Source organism: Symsagittifera roscoffensis, chromosome 5 (genome assembly GCF_963678635.1).
Source record: "Symsagittifera roscoffensis chromosome 5, txSymRosc1.1, whole genome shotgun sequence".
Taxonomy (NCBI): Eukaryota; Metazoa; Xenacoelomorpha; order Acoela; family Convolutidae; genus Symsagittifera; species Symsagittifera roscoffensis.
In genome coordinates, this window is record NC_087066.1 from 29,309,814 (window position 1) to 29,337,492 (window position 27,679).

Consider the following 27,679-nt stretch of genomic DNA (forward strand, 5'->3'; position numbering starts at 1 on the left):
GGTATTTTCTGAACCCTCCATTATTACATAAGATTGGCCCAATTGTTGAAATAAATTTATTAAATAGATAAGATATGTTTGATGTTTGTGCCTGTTTGTCGAGTGCCCTCTGATGGATTTTAGAGGCAGTTCTGTCAAGTAGGTCTCTGATCTGGGGGAAGGAGTTCGTGGCCTGGAGAGTCTGGTGGTGCGGGGCTGGCTCGGGTGAGATTGTTCATTTTCAGCGAGTTTTATAGATTTTATTTTTCTCTAAACTAATTTGAAATAATTTTTTCTTCAAGTATAAAAGTCTAATAATGTTTTTATGGTATAATTTAGTCCCCTTGTGTCCAGTCAAATTTCCATTTACCCTTACGCCGCGCCGTCAAGATGAGTAAAAACAATAAGCTGCGTACAATCAAAGAATGCTTAAAACCTTCAGGACTTTTCAATTGGATAAAATGTGATTGTCTTATCGAAAAAAACAAACCTCATTAACTCCTTAAATAGAACCTAGAACAATACAAGACCCCTGGTCAAACCCAGTCCAGTACTCATAGAAACCACCAGGAAAATATAAACCGAAGTGGTCCACTGGAAACCGGTCTTTATGATCTTGTCAAAAAATAAAGTTGCTTAAAACTTCATTGAAACCATCAATACTACTTTGAACAGCCTAATAGAAAACAACGAAAATACCTTCGCAATGCACGCAGCAATGATTTTCTCACACTTACTACTCGACAAAACAAAGTCCGAAAATGATGGATCTTTATCCAAAACAATAGCAAGGCGACTTAAGCAATGGGAAGACGGAGACCTGGATGGACTAAATAACGAAGGGAAGGCGCTGCAAATGCGCTTGTTGATAGGAAGTAGAAGAAAAACTGAAACTGAAGCACAACAGTTTAACAAACTAATGATTACTGGAAAAATATCAAGCGTAATTGCAAAACTAACAGACACGTCCAAAGGCGTTCTTTCACTCGACGAGATCGTCAAAGGTAAGACAGTAGAACAGACTATCATAGAGAAGCACTCACCATCTAAACCAATTGATGAGAACTATATTACACCAGTCTCAAACGAAACAATTGCTTTCCATCCATCGATACTTGATCAGATAAACGCTCAACATATCAAGAAGGCAGCCATGAGAACGCACAGTTTGCATGGACCATCTGGCCTCGATGCAAATGAATGTAGACGTATTTCAACTCATTTCGAGCAACAATCAGTTGAGCTTTCAAAAATCAATGCTAAAAATGCCAAAAAATTGGCCACCGAAGAACTAAATCCAGAACTAATGGAACCATATAACGCATGTAGATTATTACCCTTAGATAAGAATCCAGGAGTAAGACCCATAGGCATAGGAGAAGTTTTGCGTAGGATATAGGGCGAACATTAACCAAATGCCTAAAAAACGAACTCAAGTCGCTCAGTTCGAACTACCAACTCTGTCTAGGACAAAAATGTGGCATTGAATATGCGATTCACACGCTAAGAGATCAATACAGCAAAACCTCCGCCGATGCTGTTTTACTGATAGATGCCGAAAACGCTCTCAACTCGCTAACCGAAAGCTGGCATTGAAAAACATCAAAAATACCCGCCCTTCTCTTTTAACGACGATTCAGAACTCCTACTCCAATCCATCTAAACTGTTCGTTAACAAAAAAACATCTACTCTGAAGAAGGGAAAACCCAGGGGGATCAGCATGCAATGGCCATGTACGGCCATAATACGCCTCATAAAATTTTTATCAGTAGATGATGTAATCGAGAAATGGTACGCAGACGACAGAAACGTAGTCGGTAAATTAAGTAATCTACGACCCGTCCTCGATAAAAATGTATCACTGAGTAAATTTTTCGGCTACCACGTGAAAGCATCCGAATGCCAACTCATTCTCAAGAATGAAACACTCGGTGAAGCTCAGAAAATCTTCGCAAATACAGTAATCACGATAAAGACAAGAACCCGAGTGCTTGGCTCAGTTATAGGAACAGTATGTGAATGTAAAAAGTTCCTCGAGTTTCAACAGAATGAGCGAATCAAAATTTTGAAAAAACTTATGAAAATTGCTAAAACCTCCCCCCAAAACGTTTATGCGTGCTATACTAAAGGAGTTCAAGAAAAGCTTTCATTTCTTACCAGGAGAACGCCTAACACTATGGAAAAGTTAGAAATATATGAAAATATTATCAAAGAACAATTAATACCTAACCTAGTCGGTAAAGACACTTTAAACCCCCAGTTCCATGAGAAATCTTCATTACCCCTTAAAATGGACGGATTTAACATCAAGCTGCCATCCGATCATAAAAGCTATCTAGAATGGTCTAAGGAAACATCACTAGTACTGGAATCTCAAGATCCTGTTACAGCTGTAACACAGCAAGAAAAAATCTGTACGAAAATCAAAAAACTGAAAACTGATAGAACAAATCGAAAAAAAAACAAAGCTCATTAACTCCTTAAATGAAACAGATAAAAACGCAATCGACCTGGCCTCTGAAAAGAGAGCCTCTAACTGGCTTAATGCTTTGTCACTGAGCAGATACATTTTCAACCTGAATAAATCAGAATTCAGAGATATTATTTACTTGAGATACGGATGGGAACCGACCGAAACCCCACTCACATGTGCATGTGGTAATAATTTTAACTTGACACATGCGCTTCACTGTGCAAAGGGTGTTTACACACTAAGACACAATGAAATTAGAGACACATTCGCCAACCTCATGAACGAGGTTTGCCATGACGTCGAGATTGAGCCGAAACTTCAGCCGTTGCAAGGCAAAAACTTTGTCAACAATTCAACTACAACTAACTGAAGATGAGGCACGACTTGACATTAAGGCAAACGGACCATGGGATTCATGGTTCAGCCGCGCTTTCTTTGATGTGAAACTTTTCAACCCGCATGCCAAAACATCGCGAAAAATGCATAAAGACGCATACAAATACCACGAAACGCTGAAGAACTCCAAATATCAGCAAAGAATTTTAAACGTAGAGCAGAGTAGCTTCTGCCCGCTAATTTTCGGATGCACCGGTGGCGCTGCTCCACCAGCCACTTGGATGATACAGCGATTAGCCGGAAAAGTAAGTGAAAAAAGATAAGAAAGCTATCCAGAATCTATAAACTACAAAAGAACTAAAATAAGCTTTGTGCTCCTGAGGAGCTCTATACTTTTTATAAGAGGTTGCAGATCGCTACGCAAAGTTCAATTGATCGACAACTCCATAAACGCTATTGTAGAGGAAGGACGGCTAAGATGAATTAACATTACGACGATGCAATTAATGCTGATTTATGACTTTATTGCTGATATATATGCATGTTTATAACGCTGGTATGGCCCAATCCAGTTTGTGCACTTACCGTAACTTAACGGAAGGGCCCCTTTTGTAATTTAATTTTAAAAAAAATCAAACTCGGTTATTCGATAATTGTGATAGATTATTCCTGCATCAAAAGCAGCCATTATTTCTACTTCGAGACCGATTCAATTCCCGCATCCAGGTATTTCGACAGTTATCATCGGTTTTTATTATTGTTCTCTTTATTATAGGTTAGGGTAATTTCTGAACCCTCCATTATTAAATAAGATTGGCCCAATTGTTGAAATAAATTTATTAAATAGATAAGATATGTTTGATGTTTGTGCCTGTTTGTCGAGTGCCCTCTGATGGATTTTAGAGGCAGTTCTGTCAAGTAGGTCTCTGATCTGGGGGAAGGAGTTCGTGGCCTGGAGAGTCTGGTGGTGCGGGGCTGGCTCGGGTGAGATTGTTCCTTTTCAGCGAGTTTTATAGATTTTATTTTTCTCTAAATTAATTTGAAATAATTTTTTCTTCAAGTATAAAAGTCTAATAATGTTTTTATGGGTTAATTTAGTCCCCTTGTGTCCAGTTAATTTTCCATTTACCCTTACGCCGCGCCGTCAAGATGAGTAAAAACAATAAGCTGCGTACAATCAAAGAATGCTTAAAACCTTCAGGACTTTTCAATTGGATAAGATGTGATTGTTGTTCTGAATGGAATCAAATCAATTAAAAAAATTTCCAGACAAAAAAATTGAAAAATAATTAATTACTTTTAGAGTTTAAAAGTATTGTAATCGTAATATTAATTTAGAGGTCAACTGCGATTGGCTAATTTTTAACATGATGGTTTAGAACCAAAATGTATGTGATTTATTGTAAAATAACATTTGTAAATTGATGTTTTTTTTGTCATTTAGATTGGTTTATTGTAGAAATTCTGACGATGCACATAGTCGCAAAAGGTTTGAAACTTACTTTTAGCAAAAATTTCTTAGGAATCAAATCAATTGTATCAAGTGTAAATATAACTCTCAGCGACTAAGATCCAATGATTTCAAAGTCCTATGTGTTAATGTGAAAGCTATCAACAAGGCTTCAATTAGTGATGACTAAAGGCTAGATAATTATCTCAATACAGTCATTTCTACTGTTCGAGTGCTCAAAAGAGTACCTGAGGACCATGGCAGAAAGTGATTCGGTTAAAATGATTGATATTTTCTTCATGTAGAAAAATATAATTTTGGCTACTTTTTCTGACGTCCTTCTTTTTTTGTCATGAGCATCCCAAAAGAAATAGTCGTAAATAGACGACAGCTATTAACTCTATAGTAAACAAAAAAAATAGAGCCAATAATGTTTCACGGCTTAAAGTCCTTCCTCGAGGGTGAAACCTGCACAGACAGGTATCGAGAATGAAGCTAATCAGCAGCCAGCTCAATGAGGGTAAAATAAAAGGAGGAGCAAAACTGGCCGCTCCAAATGACAACGCAGAAACTTTTTTGATTCCTAACTATGAAAAAATGCATATAAGCACCCAAAAAAAAGACGATAAAAATGCTACAAACCCGAAAAACATCGATAGTTTTTTCAAAACTGAGTTCGAGGTGTACAAAGCAAAAAAGTCAATTTCAAATGGTTGGAGAACCGGACGGACAAGATTGTTCCCCAAGTTGTTAAATGCCTTTTTAGAAAATCAGATGGCAATGCGGGGCCCAGTTTTTTGAAATTGCTCAAAATCTCCTAAACTTGATAGTTGAGACCTTTCTTATTTGGAGCAAAACCTATCGCCCTCGTAAAAAGAGACAGTGGTTTGCGATCCATTGCCATTTTCTAAATGCGCAGTAATTTTGGGATTTTTCAATTAGGATCTACATTTAACCGAGGAGCTTAAAATGCTGCACACTCATTTAGAAATTTGATAGAGCGTGACGATAACACGAAGTGCGCAATTTTACTTGAATTAATTTTTAGCAAATCACTTAAATCGCTTAAAAGAGAAACTATGCTGAATCACGTTTTTTCAAATCACCGGCAACTGTTCAAATATACTAATTGCGCCTACAGTAAACCGATTTATCTTTTTTTATGTAGATTCCATCTTTATGTTGGAGGACGGAACACAACAAGTGATCCCGAGACTCCTGAGTTTTCTGCTGAAATAATAAGGACGCTAGTTAAAAAGGTTAAATCCAAAATATAAGTTTGGTATTTAGATGATGGAAACTTAGCCGGTGACTACAAGATTGTGCTGCAAGTCCTTGAAAACAGACTGAAATTAGAAAACTACAGCTTGAGCCTAAACACAGAAAAATGCAAGCTATGTTTTCAAGGACAAACCACAAGTACGCAGTAAAATACAGTTATAGGTCAATTTCGAAAGTCTGTCATAACTAAAAATCAAATCCAAGGATGAATTTGTAATATTGGGCTCCTCTATAAGCCAATCTTGTCAAAAAGAAAGCAAAATGAAAAAATAGGTGAGCTGGAAAATATTTTTGAGGTTTTTGTTAAGCTAGATGTACATTTTGGTTTTCAGAAAATTGCTTAAGCTTGCCGAACCTCCTATAGTTTTTGCGTACAAGTCCTTATTTTTTGCGGAGTGATTTTTTGAAAAAATACGATAGAACTTTAGGAAACTCTATATGCACGGTAACAAATGCAAAAACGATTGATAGCCAATTTTTGCAAGCAGTTCTCCCGGCAGCCAAAGGTATCTTCCGATCGCTTCCTACCTTTACGCGCTTTTTCAAAGTCGGCAGTAGGATTGAGATTTTTGGTTTGGAGCGCGAGGATGGATCATATAATGGTGCATAAGAACTTTGGTTTGATTCATTAACAATTGAATTAGTCCCGAAAAAAGATTTAAAAAAACGATTGAGCCCATTTTTGATACAGAAATTCCTCAGATGGTTTTGAAAAATGATTTTCGTGACGTAAAAAGGGTCATTGCTTACCAAAATAAGTTCTTCAAATCACAATGGTTGATTGTCATGCGGTATAAAACCTGAGATTGAAGTTGTCGAATCAGCAGATTAGGATAGCAGTTGGACTCCGCCTAGGTTTAAAAAACATACACTCGTTTGCGGAAAAGATGTAAGCGAAGTTGGATGGAAGGATTTTTTTGTCCCAAAAAGGCAGGTAGATTCTCTAGGCATTCCAATTTGAATGCCCCCATAAAGCAAAATCTCGCCTCCACTCACATTCCGTCTGTTTTAGAGCCACGACATCTCTACAGTACAGATCAGAAGCGACCATACGATGTGACGTTTGTCCCATGGGCTGTTGCTAGGCAGCTTCTGTGGGATGTAACTGTAGTTGACTCCCTAGTTCTAAGTAGAATAAGCGCAGGCTTGGTTGATAGTCCCAGATGGGCCGCGGCCAAGGCAAAAGATCAAAAATCTGACATATACAAAGATTCAAATAATGATGGATATAATTTTCAACCAATAGCTTTGACGTTCAGGGTGCTGCCGTCCCGAGCACTGAGATGTTTATGAAGAAGTTTTGTCAAAAAAATTTGCACGTTTTTTGAGGGACCCACGGCAGGTTGTTTTTTGAAGCAGAGAGTCTTCCTTGCAAAACAGGTTGCGAACTCTGCCTGAGTACTCAGCAGTATTAATGATAAAAAATACCTTCGGAGAATTTTTCATTTATAGAGCCAAGGGAATAAAAGCTTAGCTTTATAGAACTATGTGATAAATCCTTAGCCTCATATCAGGTCATTTTTTTTGAGTTACTTACACTTTCGGTTTATTTTATAAAGGTATTAAGTTTCTCAATCTGGTTGGCTTGATTCCCAACCATCTGACTCTCTCTACTTTTACCGATATTATACTTTACTCTTCCATATCTAGAAAACTTTGAAGATTTGACTGGATAAAATGCTGAAAAGATTTCTGACTGTATTTTCGGTTACTATGATACTTCGGATCTTCTGATGATTTGAGACAATTAGTAAGTTAGGCAATTGAACATACACTGCACAGTTGAAGTAAAGTTACCGGTACAAAATTTAGACGCCTAATTAAAGCTTCTGGAATTCTGGAATCTGCACGCAGTCAAAGTTTTGTCATTCATAGGTACAAGATCTCTCATCATGAAATAATTTCTTATTTATTATTAATCGAATCTGGTGCCTTCAATGGGAGGATTTTAGAGACAAGTGCGTTGTATGCCTGGATGCTCGAGGTTTCATATTTTCAAAGCTGCTCCGAAGAATTACTCATTAATAGCAGATTCACAGTCTAGGTTTTTAAAAACTGTCAACATCAATATCCTTCCACTCCTTGGAGCCGGTATAAGGCACGCATACGACATCAAGCGAGATCTGAGAGAGTTTCACTGAGAGTTCAGGCAAAAGTCGAGTCGAATAACCGCGGTGTCAGTAGCCTTAAGTCAAGTAGACGCTAATTTAAACCAGATACAAATCTCCTCAACAACGATGGCCTAAAAAACATCAAAAACGTACCTAATCAAAGGCAAACATTTGTACTGGAAACACGACAAGAAACTGAATGAAGCCGAAAACACAAAGAAGATAACTTGTCATACGAACAATTGTCAGTGTGCCGATCTGGGGAACACTCAACGTCAGTAAATCAGTGAGTATACTTAGTACTGATTTTCCAAAGGTACCTCTTGGTGCCACCGGTTGATCAGTACTAAATTATCTCTCTTGTTCTTTTTTTCCACATATACAATCAGGTGCCACCAGTTACAATAAAAACAATGGTTCATGTTTGCAAGACCTGCTGAACCATTCCAAAGGAAAAGGAGAAAACATATCACTGTGTCTCATGCCATTGTCACAATCATCCAACACCTGAATTCACAGCAAATTTCGACTTAAATGGTATACTGGAGCTGAGTATGAATGCAATGAATGTAATGTTGCGATAAGTTTATAAGAAAAAGCAGCAAGAAGAGAAGGAAATTAAAAGAAAATTTGCAAAAAATAGAAAAGAAACTGAGTGTGAAAAATGACAAAAAAAGAGGAAACGTTAAACTCGACTGGTGAGAAATATGACAGAATACATTCAAATGTGATGGATGCAAAATCACAAAAAAGAGGTTGATCTACCCATCCGCCAAAAATCCAAAACGCAAGAACAAACTCTGATCACAATATCAGCCGTTTTTTTTTGGATTTGAACTCAAGGGTTCACCGAAGACCCATCGAAATCCAGAGGAGAAAATATACTCCCCACAAAAAAGAAAAAAACACAATACTGAAAAAATTTGGTAAAAAAATAAAAAAAAAGTCGAGCTAAAGAGACTGTTCAACGACGGAGTGAAGTAGAAGCTGAAGCAAACTCAAGCTCTAACAAAATTAGTTGACTAGATTTTCTTGAAATTCTGGAACTCATTACACGAACCTTGGTTAAGATTAAAAGGAAATCAAAACTATCAATTGCCACCCTATCTGAACACTTCCACATCATTTGTCTATGCAAAAACTGGCTTATTTTGGAACTAATGCTCACTGATTTTGGCATATAAAGATCAGGCATACTCCACAAAATTGATAAAAAGTGTCATGATGGATCACTTATTGCCGTCAAAAACAGTATAGAGTCTTTTCATTTAAAGCGCAACGTTGCTGACTCATATGTAGCATGCAGACTGACAAAAAATTGCAAAGAACTGGACGTCTGTGTTTTCTATAACCCACCCCATTCTAGCAAATACATATAAAAAAAAGAATTCGAAAAGTAACTCGCAGTTTTTCGAAAACTACAGCGCTTATAATATGCGGAGACGACTTAAACTTTCTAAACATCAATCGGGAGCTTTCTAAGCACACTATTGTCAAACTATTTAATTAAAAATTTTAAAAGAAGCGATAGAGTTTGATCTTTGATCCAATAACCTGCTTTATGCTGCACTCTATCAAAATTGCCTGAGAAAACGAAATCCTTTCAAAAATCTATGATTTCTCAGACCACCATGCAATACAAATTTTGGTGGAAGTTCAGCACAAAATTATGAAGCTATAGCGAACTACAGAAGCTTCGGCTATGCTGATTATGAAGAGCTAAGCTGTTCATACCAACATACGTAAAATGAGTGAAGAATTGTATCAGTTTTTTTTATGATATCGTAGAGTTGTGAGTTCCACGAAGAACGAGGCTTAAACAATCTCTCTCTATGGATTTTCCATGCACCTCTAACCGAATAATTAGACTACAAACAAACAGCATTTACTTCTTGCAAAACCTATAAGCTACAGGAAGAGACACGTTGATAATTTAAGAGCGATCGTAACTGACGCCGCCGAAAGTGTCAGACCTACATATCAGCAAAACATTATTGAACAAAAAACACAAATCTTGATTTTAAACACCTCAAAAATTTAAACAGTTTCTGTATTTTACCCAAAGTAAAAGAGACAAAAAGTAACAGTAATCACAATGAAAAAGTAGCCATGTTGAATGAACTTTCTCACCAAAAGAATCATTAAAAGAATCAATTCATATTGCAGAAAAACATAATCGAAACGACATTGACGAATTTCTGTGTCTCGATAGAGATTCTTCACGAACTATCAGCAACATTAGATATAAAAAAAACTAGAGGGACGACTAAACCGGAAGGCAAATGGTAGTCGCTCCGAACAAAACTTTAAAATCTATATATAATACGCATCAGTAAATTACCAATCAGATGGGAACTGGCAGCGGTGACACCAGTGTTCAAAAAAGGAGATAGGTGTACAATAGAAAACTACCGATCTGTATCAATCGTAAGTTTTTTTACTAAAATTTTTAAAAGTGTATCTATAATGATTTGTACCAGAACTTTGCAGGGCACTTAAATTCAGGCCAGCATGATTTTGTCAAGAAAAATTGAGTGGTCACAAACCTATTAGATTTCCTCAAGAGAAATCAACAAGCTCTAGACAAAGATTCATCTTGCGAGGTCATCGCTTTTTACACAGCATTTTGAAAGCGTTTATTAAAGCACTCCATAAAATTTCTTAATGAACTTGCTGGATGCGGGGATGGTCAATTGCAATTTTTATTATTTTAGTGGGCAATTGCAATTATTTGGAATGGATAAAACAGGTTTATCGTTCCAAAATCCTTGTGTATTGGCTGGAATTGACAGGCGGTGTACTACAGGGCTCTCTAGTAGGACCACTTCTGTTTTGTATGAATATAAATGATATGCCGGATGTACTAAATTTTAGCGACCCTCACTCGTTCGCTGACGACTTAAATTCTCTCCCTAAGCAAGAGTTATGTCCAAGTACATTCAAACTTACACACCATTGATACCTAGGTCAGCAAAAACAAGATGAGTCTAGCAATGAATAAATGTTTTAAGATTATGTTCAGAGGAGCTGAGACTCTTTTATTTTTACAAGTTGCTTCCCTAGAACAATCAGACGTTATCAAGGACCCAGGGGTACTTTTAAGCAAATACCTGACCTGGCATACACACATAGAAGTGAGTTTGAAGAAGTTATAGTGTTTTTTTTCTCCTGAAAAGGATTGTTTCCAACAATTTGAAAACATCGTTACCTTGGTCCTTCCGGGTCTTACGTATAGGTTTCAGTGTGTTGCGCTCTCAAGATCGATCTGACAAGTCGAATCTGGAAAAACTCTTAAAAAAGCTATCCGATGGATAACTGGAACGAAAAATGCCAGTCACCTCAGTCAACTAAAATTGCTAATTTTTTTTACCCGTTATAATATTTCTTCAACTAACTGGCATTTTGTTAAACTGAGTCCAATCAAATTTTACCACATAGAAGTGAAATAGTGGAGAGAAACTCCAAGATTTTCAAACTAAGAAAATTAAGAAGGGAAAAACCAAGAGGAAAAGTTACGTTTAGAACTTAGAAAACAATAAACAGATTGATTGAAGTTGAGGATTTCACTAGAATGATGGGCTTGAAAAACAGAATTTTGAAGATGATGAGGAATTATGTCACTGTGAGTTTTTCAGAAGCTAACATCTGCAGCCTACTAATTGTATAGGATATAAATGTATGTGTTAGAATGTATGTGTCTGCTGGTTAATACAGAAATTTGAGGAGGACGTTATAAAGAACTCACTGGGAGCACAGTGGCTGTTAATTCTATTCAAGAATAACAAAAATACAACAATTCCAAATTACCGAGTTAACTGCAAAAAAACCTGTTTTACGATAGACTATGAAATTAATGTCTTTAGCTCCATATCACTAGTCGTAGTAACGAAAAAATGGCTCTTAATTAATTGATCATTTCTCTTTTCATTGACATTATAAATAAATCAAGTCGATTTTAAAGCATCCAGTGAATTGTCAATTAAAATCTACCTCGATTATAGTACTGATGGAACTGTCTATTTTGTATGTACTTTTGCAGCCCCTGAGGCAAAAGGTTGAACTCCTCAGAAGTGCAAAACTTAATTTGGTTCTTAGAAAGTTTATTGGTTTGATTTGTTCCGTTTTTTTTCCTAATTTCTCTGCTGGTTTCTCGACGGTTTTTGTAGAGCATGCTGCTGCTCCTCCAGTATAGGCAAAAGTTAATGGAACGAAGCTGCTGTGTTCCACAACTAGAATTCTTTGTTGGTATTTTAATGTTTTGGCACTCTCATGATACGTGAACGCGTCAGATCTCGTTTTAAGTCAAGATTTAGCAAGGAGTTGAAAAAATTTACATCGAAAAATTTAAAGCTTAATCGGCTTCCCAGATTCCATTTGCTCTGATGTCCAGTCGATTGTCATCTTCAGTTTTGGTTGTTTTCTTGTGAAAATTTTCGTCTTCCAACGATTGAAGTTTCGGCTCTATCTCATCATCCTGGCATACTCGGTTCAGGAGTATCGCAAAGGTATCACAAACGTCATTAAACCTTAGATGAGTGTATCCACCTTTGGGACAGCGTAAAGAGTGAGTCAGAGTAAACGGTTGTCCACAGCACAGGGACATGTATGTAGAATACTGATGATTCGCATCGATATCCTAGATATACCAACTTTAAACTTTCAGTTTTTAATGGAAAAACTCTTTTTTTAAGGGTAGCACGCTTAGCCAGATCGGTGCTCCTTTCTGTAATGTCAAATTTATTGTTTGTTTTTTTTTTCGATGAGCAATTTTCTATATCTTTAGCTCTTTTTGAAATTGTGGTTTTGTGTCTGTCAGTTTTGATGTTTCTATTTTTCAGATTTTGTTCTGTTTCAGCTATTACCGGATCACTGTTTTCTAACAGATCACAAATGGGTCGTGACCATTCATAATCGCTGGAACATATTGTTTTACTGAGAAGGTCTAATCCTCCTATTTTCTAATGATAGTGCAAAAAGGCTGCGATCTTCATCGGTTTTATGGTTTATTTCAGTAAAAAGAGGAAATAGCTGCTGTGTTAAGTTTTTTTCGCATTTTCTCAAACTTTCTTGTACGCTCCAGGAGGTGTTCTGGTTAGGAAGTTGAACCTATGTTGAACTCCCTTGTGGAGCAGGAGTACAATTTTTTTCAATGATGTTTTAGCTAGTTTGAAAAGCTTTTTTGTTAGGGTCGTTGTTCAGTTTCGCTTTCTATGTTTTTTTTGCATGCAGATGGTGTTCCTATAACCCATCCAAGGATTCTAAAATCATCTAACATTGTAATATTTGTGCCTTCAAATACCTTTATGGTGCATTACCGGCAGTTTTCCTTTATGATGAGTTGATACTGGGAAGAATTCACATTGTAGCCTAAAGCCTTTCCATGCATATGCAGGTTATCGACTATTGCACGGAGACTCCTAAGATCACCTGCAGGGCCTCCGTGAACTGCGTATTTTTTTCGGGTTTAATTTGGTTTTTGCAGGAGATCGATCTGTGGAATTATCCCTATTCCATTTATAAACATTGCGAGGGGATCGCCTTGCGTTGTGCCTTCGATAGATGTCAAAACAGCGTTGTTGACATATAAACCTCAGGGGGGTTGATATGCGTTGACCACCGCTTGTTGTAGTGCCGGCCAGTGGACTTCTACATTTTTTAGAGCAAGTTCTCTATTGAGCGATTTGAAAGCGTTTTCTGCTTCAGTAATTAGTATGGCCTCCGTGTCTAGTTTTTCAAACTCCTTCCTGAAACTGTGGATAGCAAAATTGATTCCAAACTTCTGTTTTAAGCAGAGTTGGTAATTTTTTCCGGGATCTGGAAGGTCTGACTTTATACATTCGGTGATTGTTCTGCGAATTATTCGTCTCAGAATCTCGCCTATATCAGCAGGCCTTACCCCGGGATTTTTGTCTAGGGGTCCAGGGGTATCAGACGACATGAGTTGTACGTCGCTTGCTTTTCATGGGGAGAACTTTACTTGCTATTGTATAGGTTAGCTTTGCATTTTTTTTGCAAAAACAATGAATGTCTGGTTGAAGTGAGTTAACATCCTTCTCCAATCGTATGTATCTAGAACTGAGGAATCGTGGCTTCCGTGTATTTTCAATTTGGACTTTCGAACTGTTATGGTGTTTATTTGCTCGAAAATAGAGGGATGGTATGGCTTTAAGTCTCCATTTACTTAAGTTATGGAGTTTGTGTTCGATACTTGGCTTGGGGGTGTTTTTTTCAAGATAATTAGGAGTGTTTTTCCTTCATTGACTTCGCTTAGGGGGATTACTCCTTTTGTTTTTTCTCTGTCTGAAAGGCAGCCAATGGCGGTTGATATTTTGCCTGTACTCATTACTTCATCAAATTGTTTAGTTTTTTTGCTTATTTTGCTCTTCTTCAGTTTTGGATGTCTAATTTGAAGAGCTTTCGCTTCAGTGAAAATTTCGTATTATGGGCCTTGCTTCCTTAAAATTGTTCGGCGCCTCAGAGTTTTGGAATTGGATCCGTTTGTTTCTGATTGAGTTTTAAGGAGCAACTTATGTAACGACGCTTTTTTATATGTCAGTTTTTTACTTTTAAATTTGGGGTCGATGAAATTTCAGGGGTCAGAAGGGACTGTAATTGATGCAGGATGTGATGAATTAGATTGTAGTGCTTGAGGCAGTACGTTTGTTTCGGCTATTGTTAGCGATATTTTTTTTAGTTGTGATGAGGGCTGTGGTTGGTGGTCTGTTGGTACATGGTATGCAGAACATGCCATCGTAATAAAGCATGCTGCTTTGCAGCCTACTACATGAGACGAGGATGAATGCCTTGAAAATGACACACCGAATATCTCCTTTTCAGAGGTGGCGTTTGCAAATATGGCAATGCGTTTGATTAGCCATAATTTAGCAGCGAGGAGGGTATTTTTATGGTGAAAATATACAAGTTAGCTAAGCGGTCAATACTAAAAATGCTATTACCAAAGAAACAAAAGTGAATACCATCTTTCAAAACATAATACCACTAAAATTAACGTTTAGATAGGGGGACATCATTCGGATTTTTGAGAGATAAATTTTACTTTTAGTGCGATACAAAGAATCAATTAGTGCAACAAGTTTTCTATTTTTGAACTGATTATTTGCAAAGAGAATGGTTTTGGTGATAACAAGTACTTTGGTGTTATCATCATAAATTTTTTTAATTTTTTTTAGAAAACTTCAATCGTTAGCAAAGTCTGAATCCGTAGATAATTTATCATTAAAACCGTACACTATGGTAACACAGTTCAGTTTCTATGAGGGATAGCGCGAGACAGCAGCGGCAAGGTAGGGCAAGACAGCAGCGGCAAGGTAGCGCGAATCAGTAGCTTTGCGGCTCTGTACGAGTGAACCGTGGCTCCGACATCTTTGAAGCTGCAGTGCTTGGTCCTTGAGGTTCCCATTACCAATTTGACGCTCCATTTGGGCAGCACCTTTGGCTTGTACTTTGGCACGGACTTTTTTTGAACAGTGTAAGAGAAGTGAACAAAAGAAAAAATAGATCGCAAAATGGATTGTAAAAATAAAAAAGAAAATGAAAAGAAAGCAAATATAACCTAGTTTTTCAGGGGTGGAGGTTACGGCAGGGTATCCAGGTAGAGGGGGAGTATCGCCGCTTGGCAAACATGAAACTATATCAAAGGTTTATCAGAAAAAGTAGAATAAGATGAATTGGTGGACCTTAATCAGAAGTTCAAAAGTATCATAGTAACCGGGGTTAGAGTCAGGATTCCAATCATTTTATATTCCGTTCAAAATTCTTGGAGTTTTCTAGATACGATAAAAAAGCTGATGATTCGTGTTGATGTGTTTAAAAATCAGCTACAGTCAGTAGCAGAAAATTTGGACAAAACTCATTTAAAAAAGCAATTGATCTACTTTGAAAAAACTTTCATTCAAAACGTTATTTTTTCAGTTCAAATTTGTGTTGCAAAGTTCGTTCATAAAACCAAATTGCATGCGGAAGTTTTTCAAAACTTTATAATTGCTTTTTTACATTATTTATGTCTGTTCGAACCTTCTTTGCAACTCTCTATAGATACAAACAAAAACCACACATTTGGGTCTCGCTTCCCCAGGCAACGTTAATATAACTAACATTCGAGCTGAACACCATTGTTTTAGGTAATTTGAGGGACTGTTACATACCGAACCCATTAGAGATGTGTTGACCCTTTTCAAGCCCTCAGCTACTCATTCTCTGAACTGAACTACTAAAATGGAACTCTTTTCAAGGTCCGGGGCAATTCAAAAGCTGAACGGGTTATAAAAACGAATTTCAAGTTACTGACACCGGTCTCCCGTTTCAATTTCCATTCCGGGTGAAAACTTTGCTTTCCTGCCAAAGACCAGTTTCAGGCGAGCTCGAGTCGATCCCGAATCTGCCATTAAATTTTCTGACTGCAATCAGTTTTGTGGACGACACATTTCTTTTCTGATCAAGTTTTCTATCTCTCAGTGAACATTTTCCTGTTCGTGTTCAGTTGTTCTGCTCTTCTTTTGCAATTCTAGGTATCTGAGGCAATTTCTACCTTAAAAATTCTGCGAAATACCAGCTCTAAAATCGAAAACTGAAAATTTAGTATTTTACACATTCCGAACCTTCCTTTTGATCGAATTTTCGTTCTTAATACATTTATGGGCAGCACCATCTTTTAAATAATGTTTCGGCTTCAAGATCTTTTTCTATAGTACTCGGAACGTTCATCTGTGCTTTCTGGCAGGAAGCCACAAACTACCCGTACAGCCCCATCAACGTCTTCATTGAACGCGCAACTCCGATTCTGAAAATTAAAACGTCAGTTATTTAATAAAGCACGAGTTCTAAATTCTCAACACGTAATGGCCCTGTTAAGCAAACTTTCCCTGTGAGTGGGACTTCCATCATCGATTTTTTTAGTTCGCTCGTCGGTTGGTCTAAAATCTCCATCTCAGTATTCTTCGAGGTGGTGCATCATCGCTCCGGTTTTCGTGAACCATTTAGTTGAAATGGTGTAACGCCTATTGGGCATTGATGGAGTTACTTGCACATGAATTCGTATTGCTTTGATGGCAATCCCACACTCCTGTTACCAAATGATGACTTGAGAGGTCAGGACTTGAGATATATGTAAATGCGAGGTTTTAACCATTAATTATATGTTATTACAGCTATCGTTGTAGATGGTAGCTGGACTAATTGGTTAGTGATTGTTGTATACTTGATCAGTATGAACAATTTGGTGATATTTACAGTATTTTATAATAATCAATCAGTAAAATTTCCATTAGAAACAATCCACAATTAAAAAGTGATAACTATTTCTCCTGGATAATGTTTGATATTACAGTTCAATGACATCATGATATTTTAAGATCATGACAATTATCTCATTTCAAAGTAAAAGAACTTTTGAAACCGTTTTTTTGGCCTAAAGTCTCAAAAAAAATGAGATAAATCATGAGTATCACTTGATAAATGGATGGAAAAACCTGTTTTATTTTTCCCAAAGACAAATATTGCGTCAGTTATTCAGAGTTGATCCAAAGAGAATTGTTGTGGCTAGAAATTTGTTTTTTTTTATTTTTTTTTTTAATTCTGTTTTCCAAAAATTGTGAATTTATTCTTAAGAAACCCTAATCCTAACCTAACTTTAACCCCAACCCTACGAGTCATTTTCGAGTCATTTTCGGAGAACAAGAACTGTGTGGCTCCGACCTTCGAGATCTCAGTTTTACTCATCGTAAGCTAACAATTTGTGACGATTGAAACTGAGCAAAAACCTGGTTTTTGATAAGCAAGGTGTTTTAAATTGAGCAAAAGCACTCCTAATTACTTTAAATTCAATTAAAAACAATTTTTAACATTATTCTGAACATCTTGCCTTTTAAGAAAAAATGGTTATCATACAATTTTCATATATGCAAATTGTATGATAACTATTTTTTTAGCTTCAAATTAAATTTCCGTTTTTGATGAGCAATGTCCTTTAAATTGAATAAAAGCACTCTTAAATAATTTAAATTTGTTTACAAACAATTATGAACAATTTCTGAAAATCTTGCCTTTCATGAAAAAATGGTTATTTTTCATCACCAGACGGAAAACTAGATTGAATCTTTTTTCAATGGTTTTTTGAAATTGTATGAAAATTGTATGATTTGCATTTTGCTATATCAGCCTTTTGAGTGTCGCAAAAAAAATTGACTGTAAGATATCTTACAGTCAATTTTTTGATTGAAATAGCCGGAGAAACTAGATTGAACCTTTTTTCAATGGTTTTTTGAAATTGTATGAAAATTGTATGATTTGCATTTTGCTATATCAGCCTTTTGAGTGTCGCAAAAAAAATTGACTGTAAGATATCTTACAGTCAATTTTTTTTGCGACAATCAAAAGGCTGATTATAGCAAAAAAATTTAAAAATAAAACAGAAATTTTTGGCCAATTATTATCAACTTACTCTAAAAAGTAAAAAGACTTTGCTACAACTGAATGACAAAAAACAGAACTTATCATATTCAGCGAAAAATAAAGAAAAAGGGTGAGGAACTTTCAATCAAACTAGGCCACAATATTATAGAAGAAAAAACAAGGAATAATGAGCGTTTTTTGATAAGTTTGTGTCGATCCAAAAAGAATTTGAACTGATATTAAGGGAAATGATTCGCTGTAAAAATCACTCCTATGGAAGCAATTTTTACTAGTCATGTTGACTTTTGGGCTATACTACTGAATCAAAATCAGCAAAACTGGTTGTATCAACCAAAAAACAAAAATTGAACCATAAAAACCTGTTGTGAGTGACTAAAATGCAATTGTTTTAATGATTTATCAGTCTTTTTTTCGCAGTCTTTTCTTTTACTATAACAAATTAATTTTTAAAAAAATTCCAATAATTGCCCGATAATCTAAAAAAACTACAGGATCTACCGTATTGGAACCAGTTTAAAATAAGGATTTTTTTTATCCCAATATATTCTCGATAACCATCTCTGTAAAAAACTTAGAACTAACCAATCATGATACAAAGCTAACACTTAAAGTAGTTTGTAAGTCTGAAACAGTTTATAGTTTAGCCAGAACATAATGAATTTAAGTTAGTTCCTTTAAATTGAATAAAAGCACTCTTAAATAATTTAAATTTGTTTACAAACAATTATGAACAATTTCTGAAAATCTTGCCTTTCATGAAAAAATGGTTATTTTTTATCACCAGACTGTTGTAATTGGTTCAAATAGCCGGAGAAACTAGATTGAATCTTTTTTCAATGGTTTTTTGAAATTGTATGAAAATTGTATGATTTGCATTTTTCCATACATTTGATGCAGGCAATTGTATGATAAGCTTTTTCGGTGTGGGGAAATTTAAAATAAGCATTTTCGGTTTATGGATGTCAACCCGGGGTCACAAAACCTTTCCAGGTCTTCTTGTTGGTTTTAATCGGTTTTCTTTATAAGACCGTTCAAAAACCGCTCAAAAACCGCTCAAATCTTGCTGAAAAACCGCTCAAACCGCTCATATTTTGAGCGGTTTTTGAGCGGGATCTCGACCCGGTAACCACACTTTGGGCAAAAATGATTTATAATGAGTATAATAACTGTTCAAAAGGCTTGCTTTGAAAAAGTAATGATCGAACAATCGGACAAAACACTATTCAAAGACAGCATATTGCTAAATTATATGCCATTAATGAAAACCCTATCTCGCCTATCTTTGTCTTTTCATTACGAGGCCAAACTATGCACTGGATAGGCGCACAGTTTTGTGTCTGTATGTTCCTGGATTCCATAGACAAAACTTTAAACATGTCAAAATTTTGTCGGAACGATCAAAAAAAATGAAAGAACAAAAGAAGAATAAAAGGAGCGTCCTTATTGCGGAATCCGCTTACAATACACAAAATGCACAGTTTGGCCTCGTAATGCTCATTTTTCAAAAACACAAAGGAATTGTTAATTTTTGAAGTCAGCAGTCATCAACAGCGAAAATTACTTTGCCACTATTTTTGAGCAAATTGGGTTTTGCTGACTTAGGATGTCCCTCAAGGCAACAAACTAGGACATCCCGGGTTACCCACCGTAGAAGATAATGCGCAACCATGCACATCCATGCCTGATTTGTATGGAAAATGACTAATCATACGTAGCACATACGTTGGTTTCGAAAACCCTCAAATTAGTTTTTTATCGGAGTAAATTAGTAATAAAACGGTTACTCATCATTATGCAAGCTGTTGGTAAAATATCAATAGTTTTCACCATGCAAATCATACGTCGCAGCATATATGGTGCTATTTATGGAAGCGATGTTTCCTTACAAAAACAACTTTAATTAAGCATGCGTTATCGCAACCAACACCGAAGTTTGATGTTTAAATTTACGGTTTATTTGCAATTTCAAATATTGACAAGTAAGCTGAGAACATAGTTTTGGACAAAAAATGTGTAAAGAAAAGTGAAAAAAATTTTTTAATTGTTTTTTAAAAATTTTTGATTTTTTTAGAAAATTTTTTTATTCCGGAACAAACTTTGGGCACATCATGGAACGAGTTGAAAAACAGAATTCTGCTTCAAACAGACCGTTTCTGATTATCACAACATAGTTTTAAATTGGGATTATTTTTTCAATAGTAAAAAAATTAAAAATTTTAAACAATTCTAACATCGAACAAAGTTTTCAATATATAACCAAACTTAACATTTTCTGTCGGCCTACTGACTTTTTTTATAACATTTTGGCATTTACACTGAGATTCAATATTTTGTTAGAAATAGTCGCTTTTGAGGTAAATTTTGTCTAAAAACGAAACTCTTAAGGTTTTTTTCTGTTTTTCCTCATTTTGAAAGAATATTTCAGTTCGAATTCTTTTTGGATCGACACAAATTTATCAAAAAACACTCCTGCTTATTATTCCTTGTATTTTCTTCTGTAAAGTTTGATTGAAAATTTTTTCATTCTTTTTCTTTATTTTCCGCTGAATATGATAGTTTTTTTTCTTGTCATTCATTTGTAGCGAATTCTTTTTAGAGTAAGTTGAGAATAATTGGCTAATAATTTCTGTTTTATTTTTTAACCTTTTTGCTATATCAGCCTTTTGAGTGTCGCAAAAAAAATTGACTGTAAGATATCTTACAGTCAATTTTTTTTGCGACAATCAAAAGGCTGATTATAGCAAAAAAATTTAAAAATAAAACAGAAATTTTTGGCCAATTATTATCAACTTACTCTAAAAAGTAAAAAGACTTTGCTACAACTGAATGACAAAAAACAGAACTTATCTTATTCAGCGAAAAATAAAGAAAAAGGGTGAGGAACTTTCAATCAAACTAGGCCACAATATTATAGAAGAAAAAACAAGGAATAATGAGCGTTTTTTGATAAGTTTGTGTCGATCCAAAAAGAATTTGAACTGATATTAAGGGAAATGATTCGCTGTAAAAATCACTCCTATGGAAGCAATTTTTACTAGTCATGTTGACTTTTGGGCTATACTACTGAATCAAAATCAGCAAAACTGGTTGTATCAACAAAAAAACAAAAATTGAACCATAAAAACCTGTTGTGAGTGACTAAAATGCAATTGTTTTAATGATTTATCAGTCTTTTTTTCGCAGTCTTTTCTTTTACTATAACAAATTAAATTTTAAAAAAATTCCAATAATTGCCCGATAATCTAAAAAAACTACAGGATCTACCGTATTGGAACCAGTTTAAAATAAGGATTTTTTTTATCCCAATATATTCTCGATAACCATCTCTGTAAAAAACTTAGAACTAACCAATCATGATACAAAGCTAACACTTAAAGTAGTTTGTAAGTCTGAAACAGTTTATAGTTTAGCCAGAACATAATGAATTTAGTAAACAGTTGTAAACAGTTAGTAAACAGTTGCTCTTCTTAGAACAACTATTGATATCAAGCTTCGCAAATACCAGTATACACTAGATCTATTGAGACTAGGAGATATAAGAATCAGACTAAGATTGGTATTAAACTAAGAAGTTGTACGAATCTATCCGGCCGAAAAAAAGATGACGGTGACGAACAGACGGTGACCTTAATCTGAAATTGCTCTATGAGTGAGCCACCCCGGACATAAACTCATCCTGTGCGACCAAGAGTCTTGAACGGACCTCTACAAATTTAGATTTAGCAAAAACAAAATAGAAATGAGATCGAAAACACAAATAAAAATGTTAAGCAGTATTGAAAAGTTAGTGAACTTACATCCACTTCTCAATAAGTCTAATCAATTCAAATTAGCAATCAAGCTTACACCAGGTCAAAACCCGAACAGCGGACCAAGCTTCTAGATCTTGAAACGAAAAAGCAGTTTGCAACAATAATTTCTCTACAAAACCGCCAATGCAGTAAGTTTTCGCTCACTAATACAAATTACAATACTTGAAACTGTAAGATACATTCACAAGCTATGAAATAAGGAATACCAATAGGAATACCAAACCAAATTAGACCAGCCATTTAATCTAAAAATTCTGCAAAAACCTTAAAATTTTTATACTTTAAAAAATTATAGAAATATAAAAATACGAATACCAAACCAATTTAGACCAGTCTTTTATTAAAAACAAAATCTGCAAAAACCTTTAAAAATTTATAATTTTGAAAATCTATTGAAAAATTCAATGAAAAGACAAGCAACAACAGTTTAAATTCAAGTTATATAAGCATACAAGAAACTCTTAACTGAACTAGATATCTAAACCAACAAGATACCTAAACCCCATCACATTTTGTGATCAAAGAAATGAACCCTTGGATTTTGTAATACCTTGGATCTTTAACAAATTAAACTTAATTTCAATTACAAACATTTCCAATATTTGATCAACAAGGCTTCCCTTGGATCATTTAAACAATTTTGTTTCCCTCACCTCCTAATACTAGTTTCTAAAGACCTCAAACGTCGATTTACTGTCCAACCATTACAAATTACCCAGAAATATATAAAATTTTTTCAAAAACTCACCATTTTAATTAAGATAAAAAGAGAAGAACTTCGGTTACTCATCCTTCACCTGAGCCCCTTCTCTTCCTTGATCCAAGCTAAAACATATCTTTAAACTAGTAAGAATTAAAATAGCATCTAACATTTTACTTGTGTTTTAAATATACTTGTGCCTTGTGGACTGATTTACTATTCTCACTATTCTCCGAACCTTGAGCTCAAATTGAATCCCTAAATAAGATAAAATTCTTATAGAACTTAACCACGTGAGAAAGTATCAAATCATTCTAACGAACCGATATACTCTCTCTCCTATCTGCCCATTCAGGACAATCTATTCCTCAGGAAAAGAATAACCTCACAAAAATTGTAAGGGATAACAGTTTAGGAAACAAAAAGTTTAACCCTTGGTTTTGCGCCAATCAATCGAACGCTTATGTCAAAAAAGAGTTTAGGAATCAAATAACAAAAAAAATCCATAAATGTTTTAATTGAAAAGGAACAAATTTTTTACGGAAATACACCGCCTGAACAAAAATTGGGATACATCGGATCAAAAAAGCAACAAAAAAGAAAAATCAGTTTCGGAATCTGACTCAACAACAATGAAAAAAACTTCAAAACTTTCGAGATTTAACCCGCAATAATTAAAACAGTGGAAAACCAAAGATATTTTCAGAATCAGAGTGCATGACAGCATCATACAAAAAGCAAACGCACAATAATAAATTCATATATTCGCAAACCAGTAAGACTCGACAATTGGAATGAACCAATACGACGTTTTGAAAATTACACATTAACTGTAATACCGCAAAAAAAAAGATTCAACACGAAAAAAAAGATCCCGTAAGAGGACAAGTACAATTTTGTCGTAACCTAATCATAAAATTGTTACAAAATGAAATTGCCCAAGTAAATAAGACTTCCTTAAAGTAAAAAGTAGCAGACAAGTACTAGAGCACTGCCTATCAGGTATCAGAAAATTCACTTCACATTACGGCATTTTTTTAATTCGAATCTTAACACCACAATCATCAAAAAAACCACTTCACCGAATAAAAACAGATCAAATCGAATTAGATTTAGAATTTTGATAAATTATATTGAAAATAATCAACATCAAAACTCACAAAGCGCAATATCAACCTTAACAAATGATTTTCTCCATCATTTAAAGATATGTTTCCATTTTAAAAACAAATGAAATATTTTATCTATTCACAACACAAACATCTCGACACGCAATAGTAAGAAGCGAAAAAATTTTTTTCTCAACTTTCAGTACACAAAGACTGTTTAAGAGCAACTCCATTCACAACTGATACCACACTTTTAAATTAGAATGCAAGACTCAACGAAGGGACAAGAAACAATAGTTTAAATTCAAAATTTAAAAGCAAACAAGAAACTGTCAACTGAATTAGAGTTTTAATACAACAAGATATCCAAACCCTATCATTTTTTGTAAGCGAAGAATTCGTCAAAATACTACCTATAACGACAAAACAAGTTATCTCTCCTATCCATCCAACAATTACAACACCAAACAAAAAAAACAATACTCCTTTTCCACCATAGACGTTACAATCAACAGTCAAATCATCATTGAAAGCGATTTTGAATGTTCACATTGCCCTGCTATTCTTGTAAGCAAAATAATGACAAGATTGACAGTAAAATGTAGAAAAAAAAACAATTCATTAAAGTTGTAAAAACATGTTGCGGCCGACACTATTAATTTGAAAAGCGCATTTGAATGCTCACAGTACCCAACCGTTCTACTTAACAACTAATGACAAATGTGAGAGAATCCGCAAAAACAACTGATGAACAAGTCAGTAGCAACTAATAAACTGTTCTTCATTTTGCAATAAAACCATTTGAAGTCCAATTGCCAATAAAAAAGAAATTGATGGCTTTTTGCTGAATATTTTCAAAGCTTTTGAATATATTCTTTACTTTATTAATTTTGAATCTCAATAACATCAGTCGGAACCATTTTTTAGAAAACGTTTTGATTGCTCACAGTGTCAAGCCGGTCTTTTGAGCAAAACACTGACCTACTTTCACTTTTGAAAAAACAATTGACTTACCTCTGAAAGCATGTAGCACTAGTTTAGAAGTCCTTTTGTCGGCAACTAAAAATAAAATTAAATTAATTGCAAAAACGAACTAGGCCTTGAAAAATTAATAAAATTACTTGAAAATTGACTCATTGCCCATTTTGAACCTCCTATTGATTCTGTATCGTTTCGCATAAAGTCTCTCTGGAGGCAGTTGACAATAGAAACAAATTAATTGTTCTTTGCTTGATATGTTCAAAGCAATTGGTTTTATTATCCGAAAAGATCTACACTATCAGATGTACACGACTACTGTAGAAAACACTTTTGAGTGCTCGTATTCAGCTTTTCAACTAAGCAAACAAAAATCGTACAAACGACAGAACCATTGGAACAAAAACAAGTTAGGCCTTAAACATAAGTTACAATCACTTCAAAATTGACTCATTGCCATTTTGAACCACCTATTGAACCATTGAATCTAGCTCGTTTTGCATTAATTATTTTTGGAGGCAATTGACAGAAAAATTGAGTTTAGTGTTCTTTTTTTGATTAGTTTGAAGCCGTTGGTTCTTTTATTCAAAAAGCTTTACACTATGACCCGTACAATATTATTGTAGAAATTACTTTTGAGTGCTCGCAGTATCCGGCTTTTCAACTAAGCAAAAATTATTTGCATTGATAGAACCTTCAAAAAACGTTTGAGTTATGCTGTAAAAACAAGTTTCAATCATAAATAAATTAATTAAATGCCCAGTTCGAGCCTATTATTCATCAATTGATTCTATCCTATTTTGTACTTAGTCATTTCGATTTGAAGGCCAGTTGACTAAAAAAATAAGTTGCTTGCTTCTTGACTCTTCTATTCTTAATTTTTTACACCATCAACCGGACTGGACAAAACGGCTCAATAATCTCATTTGAATGCTCAGAGTGTCCAACCCTCAACTGGGCAAAAACTGATAATTTCCTGTACCCTTGAAAAAAAGACAATTGAGATACGCTGTAAGAACATGTTGCAATCGTATAAAAACTGATTAATTGCCCAATTCAAACCTCTTTTTTTTGCTTGCTCTTCGTTTGATCTGTTCACCTCAAGTGTTTATGTTGATTATGAAGTTTTTATGCATCATACGGAAACTATTATTTAAATAAGCGTTTTTGTAGCCAGCCGTTCTAAAAAGCAAAAAAAACGTTAAAAATGAAGATAACCAATGAAAAAATTATCAAACTAGGCCGTAAAAACACATCGCAATTATAATAAAAATAACTCTTCGCCCAGTTTCAACCACGTATTTAACAATCGACAGAATTTTATTTTGCACTAAATGCTTTTCCAGGCCATGAGTCTTGCTCGTCGTTTGATCTGATCAAATCAAATGATTCTTTTGATTATGAATATTTACGCCGTCAGCCGCGCACCATTGAGTTAGAAGGCGCGGTTGACTGTTCACACCAGCGAGCCGTTCAGTTTATAGTACCACAAAAAACAGACGATTGAGTTGTGCTATAGAAACATAATGCAAAAAAGAGAACAACTGAAATATCCCCCAAATTGAACATCAGGTTCAACATTCGTCTCCGGCTCGTTTTACAATAAATCCTTCTGAAGGCTAATTGACGTATAAAATTATGGTGCTTGCTTTTTGTTTGTTCTGCTTAGGGTAATTTACTTTATTCATTCTGAACTTTGATACCATCACACGCTACTACGAAAGCTGCAATACTACGAAAAATTTTGACAATTTTGACAGTAACTTTTAAAAAACAAACGAGTTAAGCTGTAAAACTATGTTGCAATCTTATAAAAAAAATACTGACGTTCCGAATCAAACCTCCTCCGAACCTACCCAACCTTGCACATAGTCATTTTGAAGTCCAAGTATCAAAAAACAACAAGTAGTCGCTAGCTTTCTGCTTGATCTGTTCAAATCAATGGACTCTATTAATTATGAATCTCTATACCATCACCTTTACATCAGTACTTCAGAAAGCGTTTTGGATTGCTCACAGTACCCAGCTGTTCTTCCGAGCAAAATTATTGCTAATATGACAGTACCATTAGAAAAAACAATTGAGTTAGACAGTAAAAACATCACTCTTTTGTAAAGAAATTAATTCAATGCTCATTTCGATTTTCTTATAATTCAGTCAATTTTAGCCTACATTGCACTTAGTGCTTTGTAGGCCAGTTGTCTTAAAAAAAATTGTTGCTTGCTTTAAGTTTGATCTGTTGAAAGTAATTGACACTTTCTTCTGGATAATTCAGACCAAAAACTGGACTGGACAGAATTATTCATCAAGTTCATTAGAATGGTCACAGTATCCACCCATTCAACTAGCCAAACGAAAAGATAAAATTGCAGAACCAATGAAAAAAAAAGAACAATTTAATTGTAAAAAATTTTGCAATCGTATAATTTTCGACTAATTGCCCATCTCGAACCTCCTATTTAACAATCCGCCCAATCTCATTTTTGACATGTCTTTTTGAAGGCTAATTGGCAATAAAAACAAACAGTTTCTTCTTTACTTGATCTGATCACAACAATTGCAACTGTCAATTATGATTTTCTACTTCGTCAGACGGACATCGTATTTTATATATGTTTTGAATCTTTAACAATGTCCCTTGCAACAATTTTCCTTAAAACTTTAACAATTTGACATCACTCTTAGAATGTGTAACAATTTTTTAAACAAAATTTCTACAGAAATTAGATTTGTCACTAACGAACAATCTTCCTCGAAACCAATCTTAACCTAGTTTTTATGATTCTTGACAGAATATTTTCGTCGCCCATACAATCAATTCAGTTTTAGAAAAGAAACAAATTTACCCACTCAGTGTTATAGTTACATGCGCGGCTAAAAGTGATAATTCTACTTGTTAAGACTGATAGAATTGATTCGATCGCTTTTTTGTCCTTCTGACATTATTAAATGTCAGTTTTAGTCTGACTGAAAGCTTTAACAATTATCATCTTGAAAATTATGTTTTTTAAGGGTTAT

The 27,679-nt window shown here is 34.9% G+C and overlaps 1 protein-coding gene across 1 annotated transcript in view; it reads left to right on the forward strand.

The window, feature by feature from the left end:
• The first annotated feature begins 697 nt into the window (after window positions 1–697).
• LOC134846689 (zinc finger CCHC domain-containing protein 10-like) overlaps window positions 698–27,679 on the forward strand; it is a 36,555-nt gene continuing 9,573 nt past the window's right edge. The window contains exons 1-2 of the mRNA XM_063864075.1: window positions 698–983; window positions 6,533–6,699. Of these exons, the coding sequence (XP_063720145.1) occupies window positions 698–983; window positions 6,533–6,699 (453 nt within the window). The remainder of the gene's footprint in view (window positions 984–6,532; window positions 6,700–27,679) is intronic.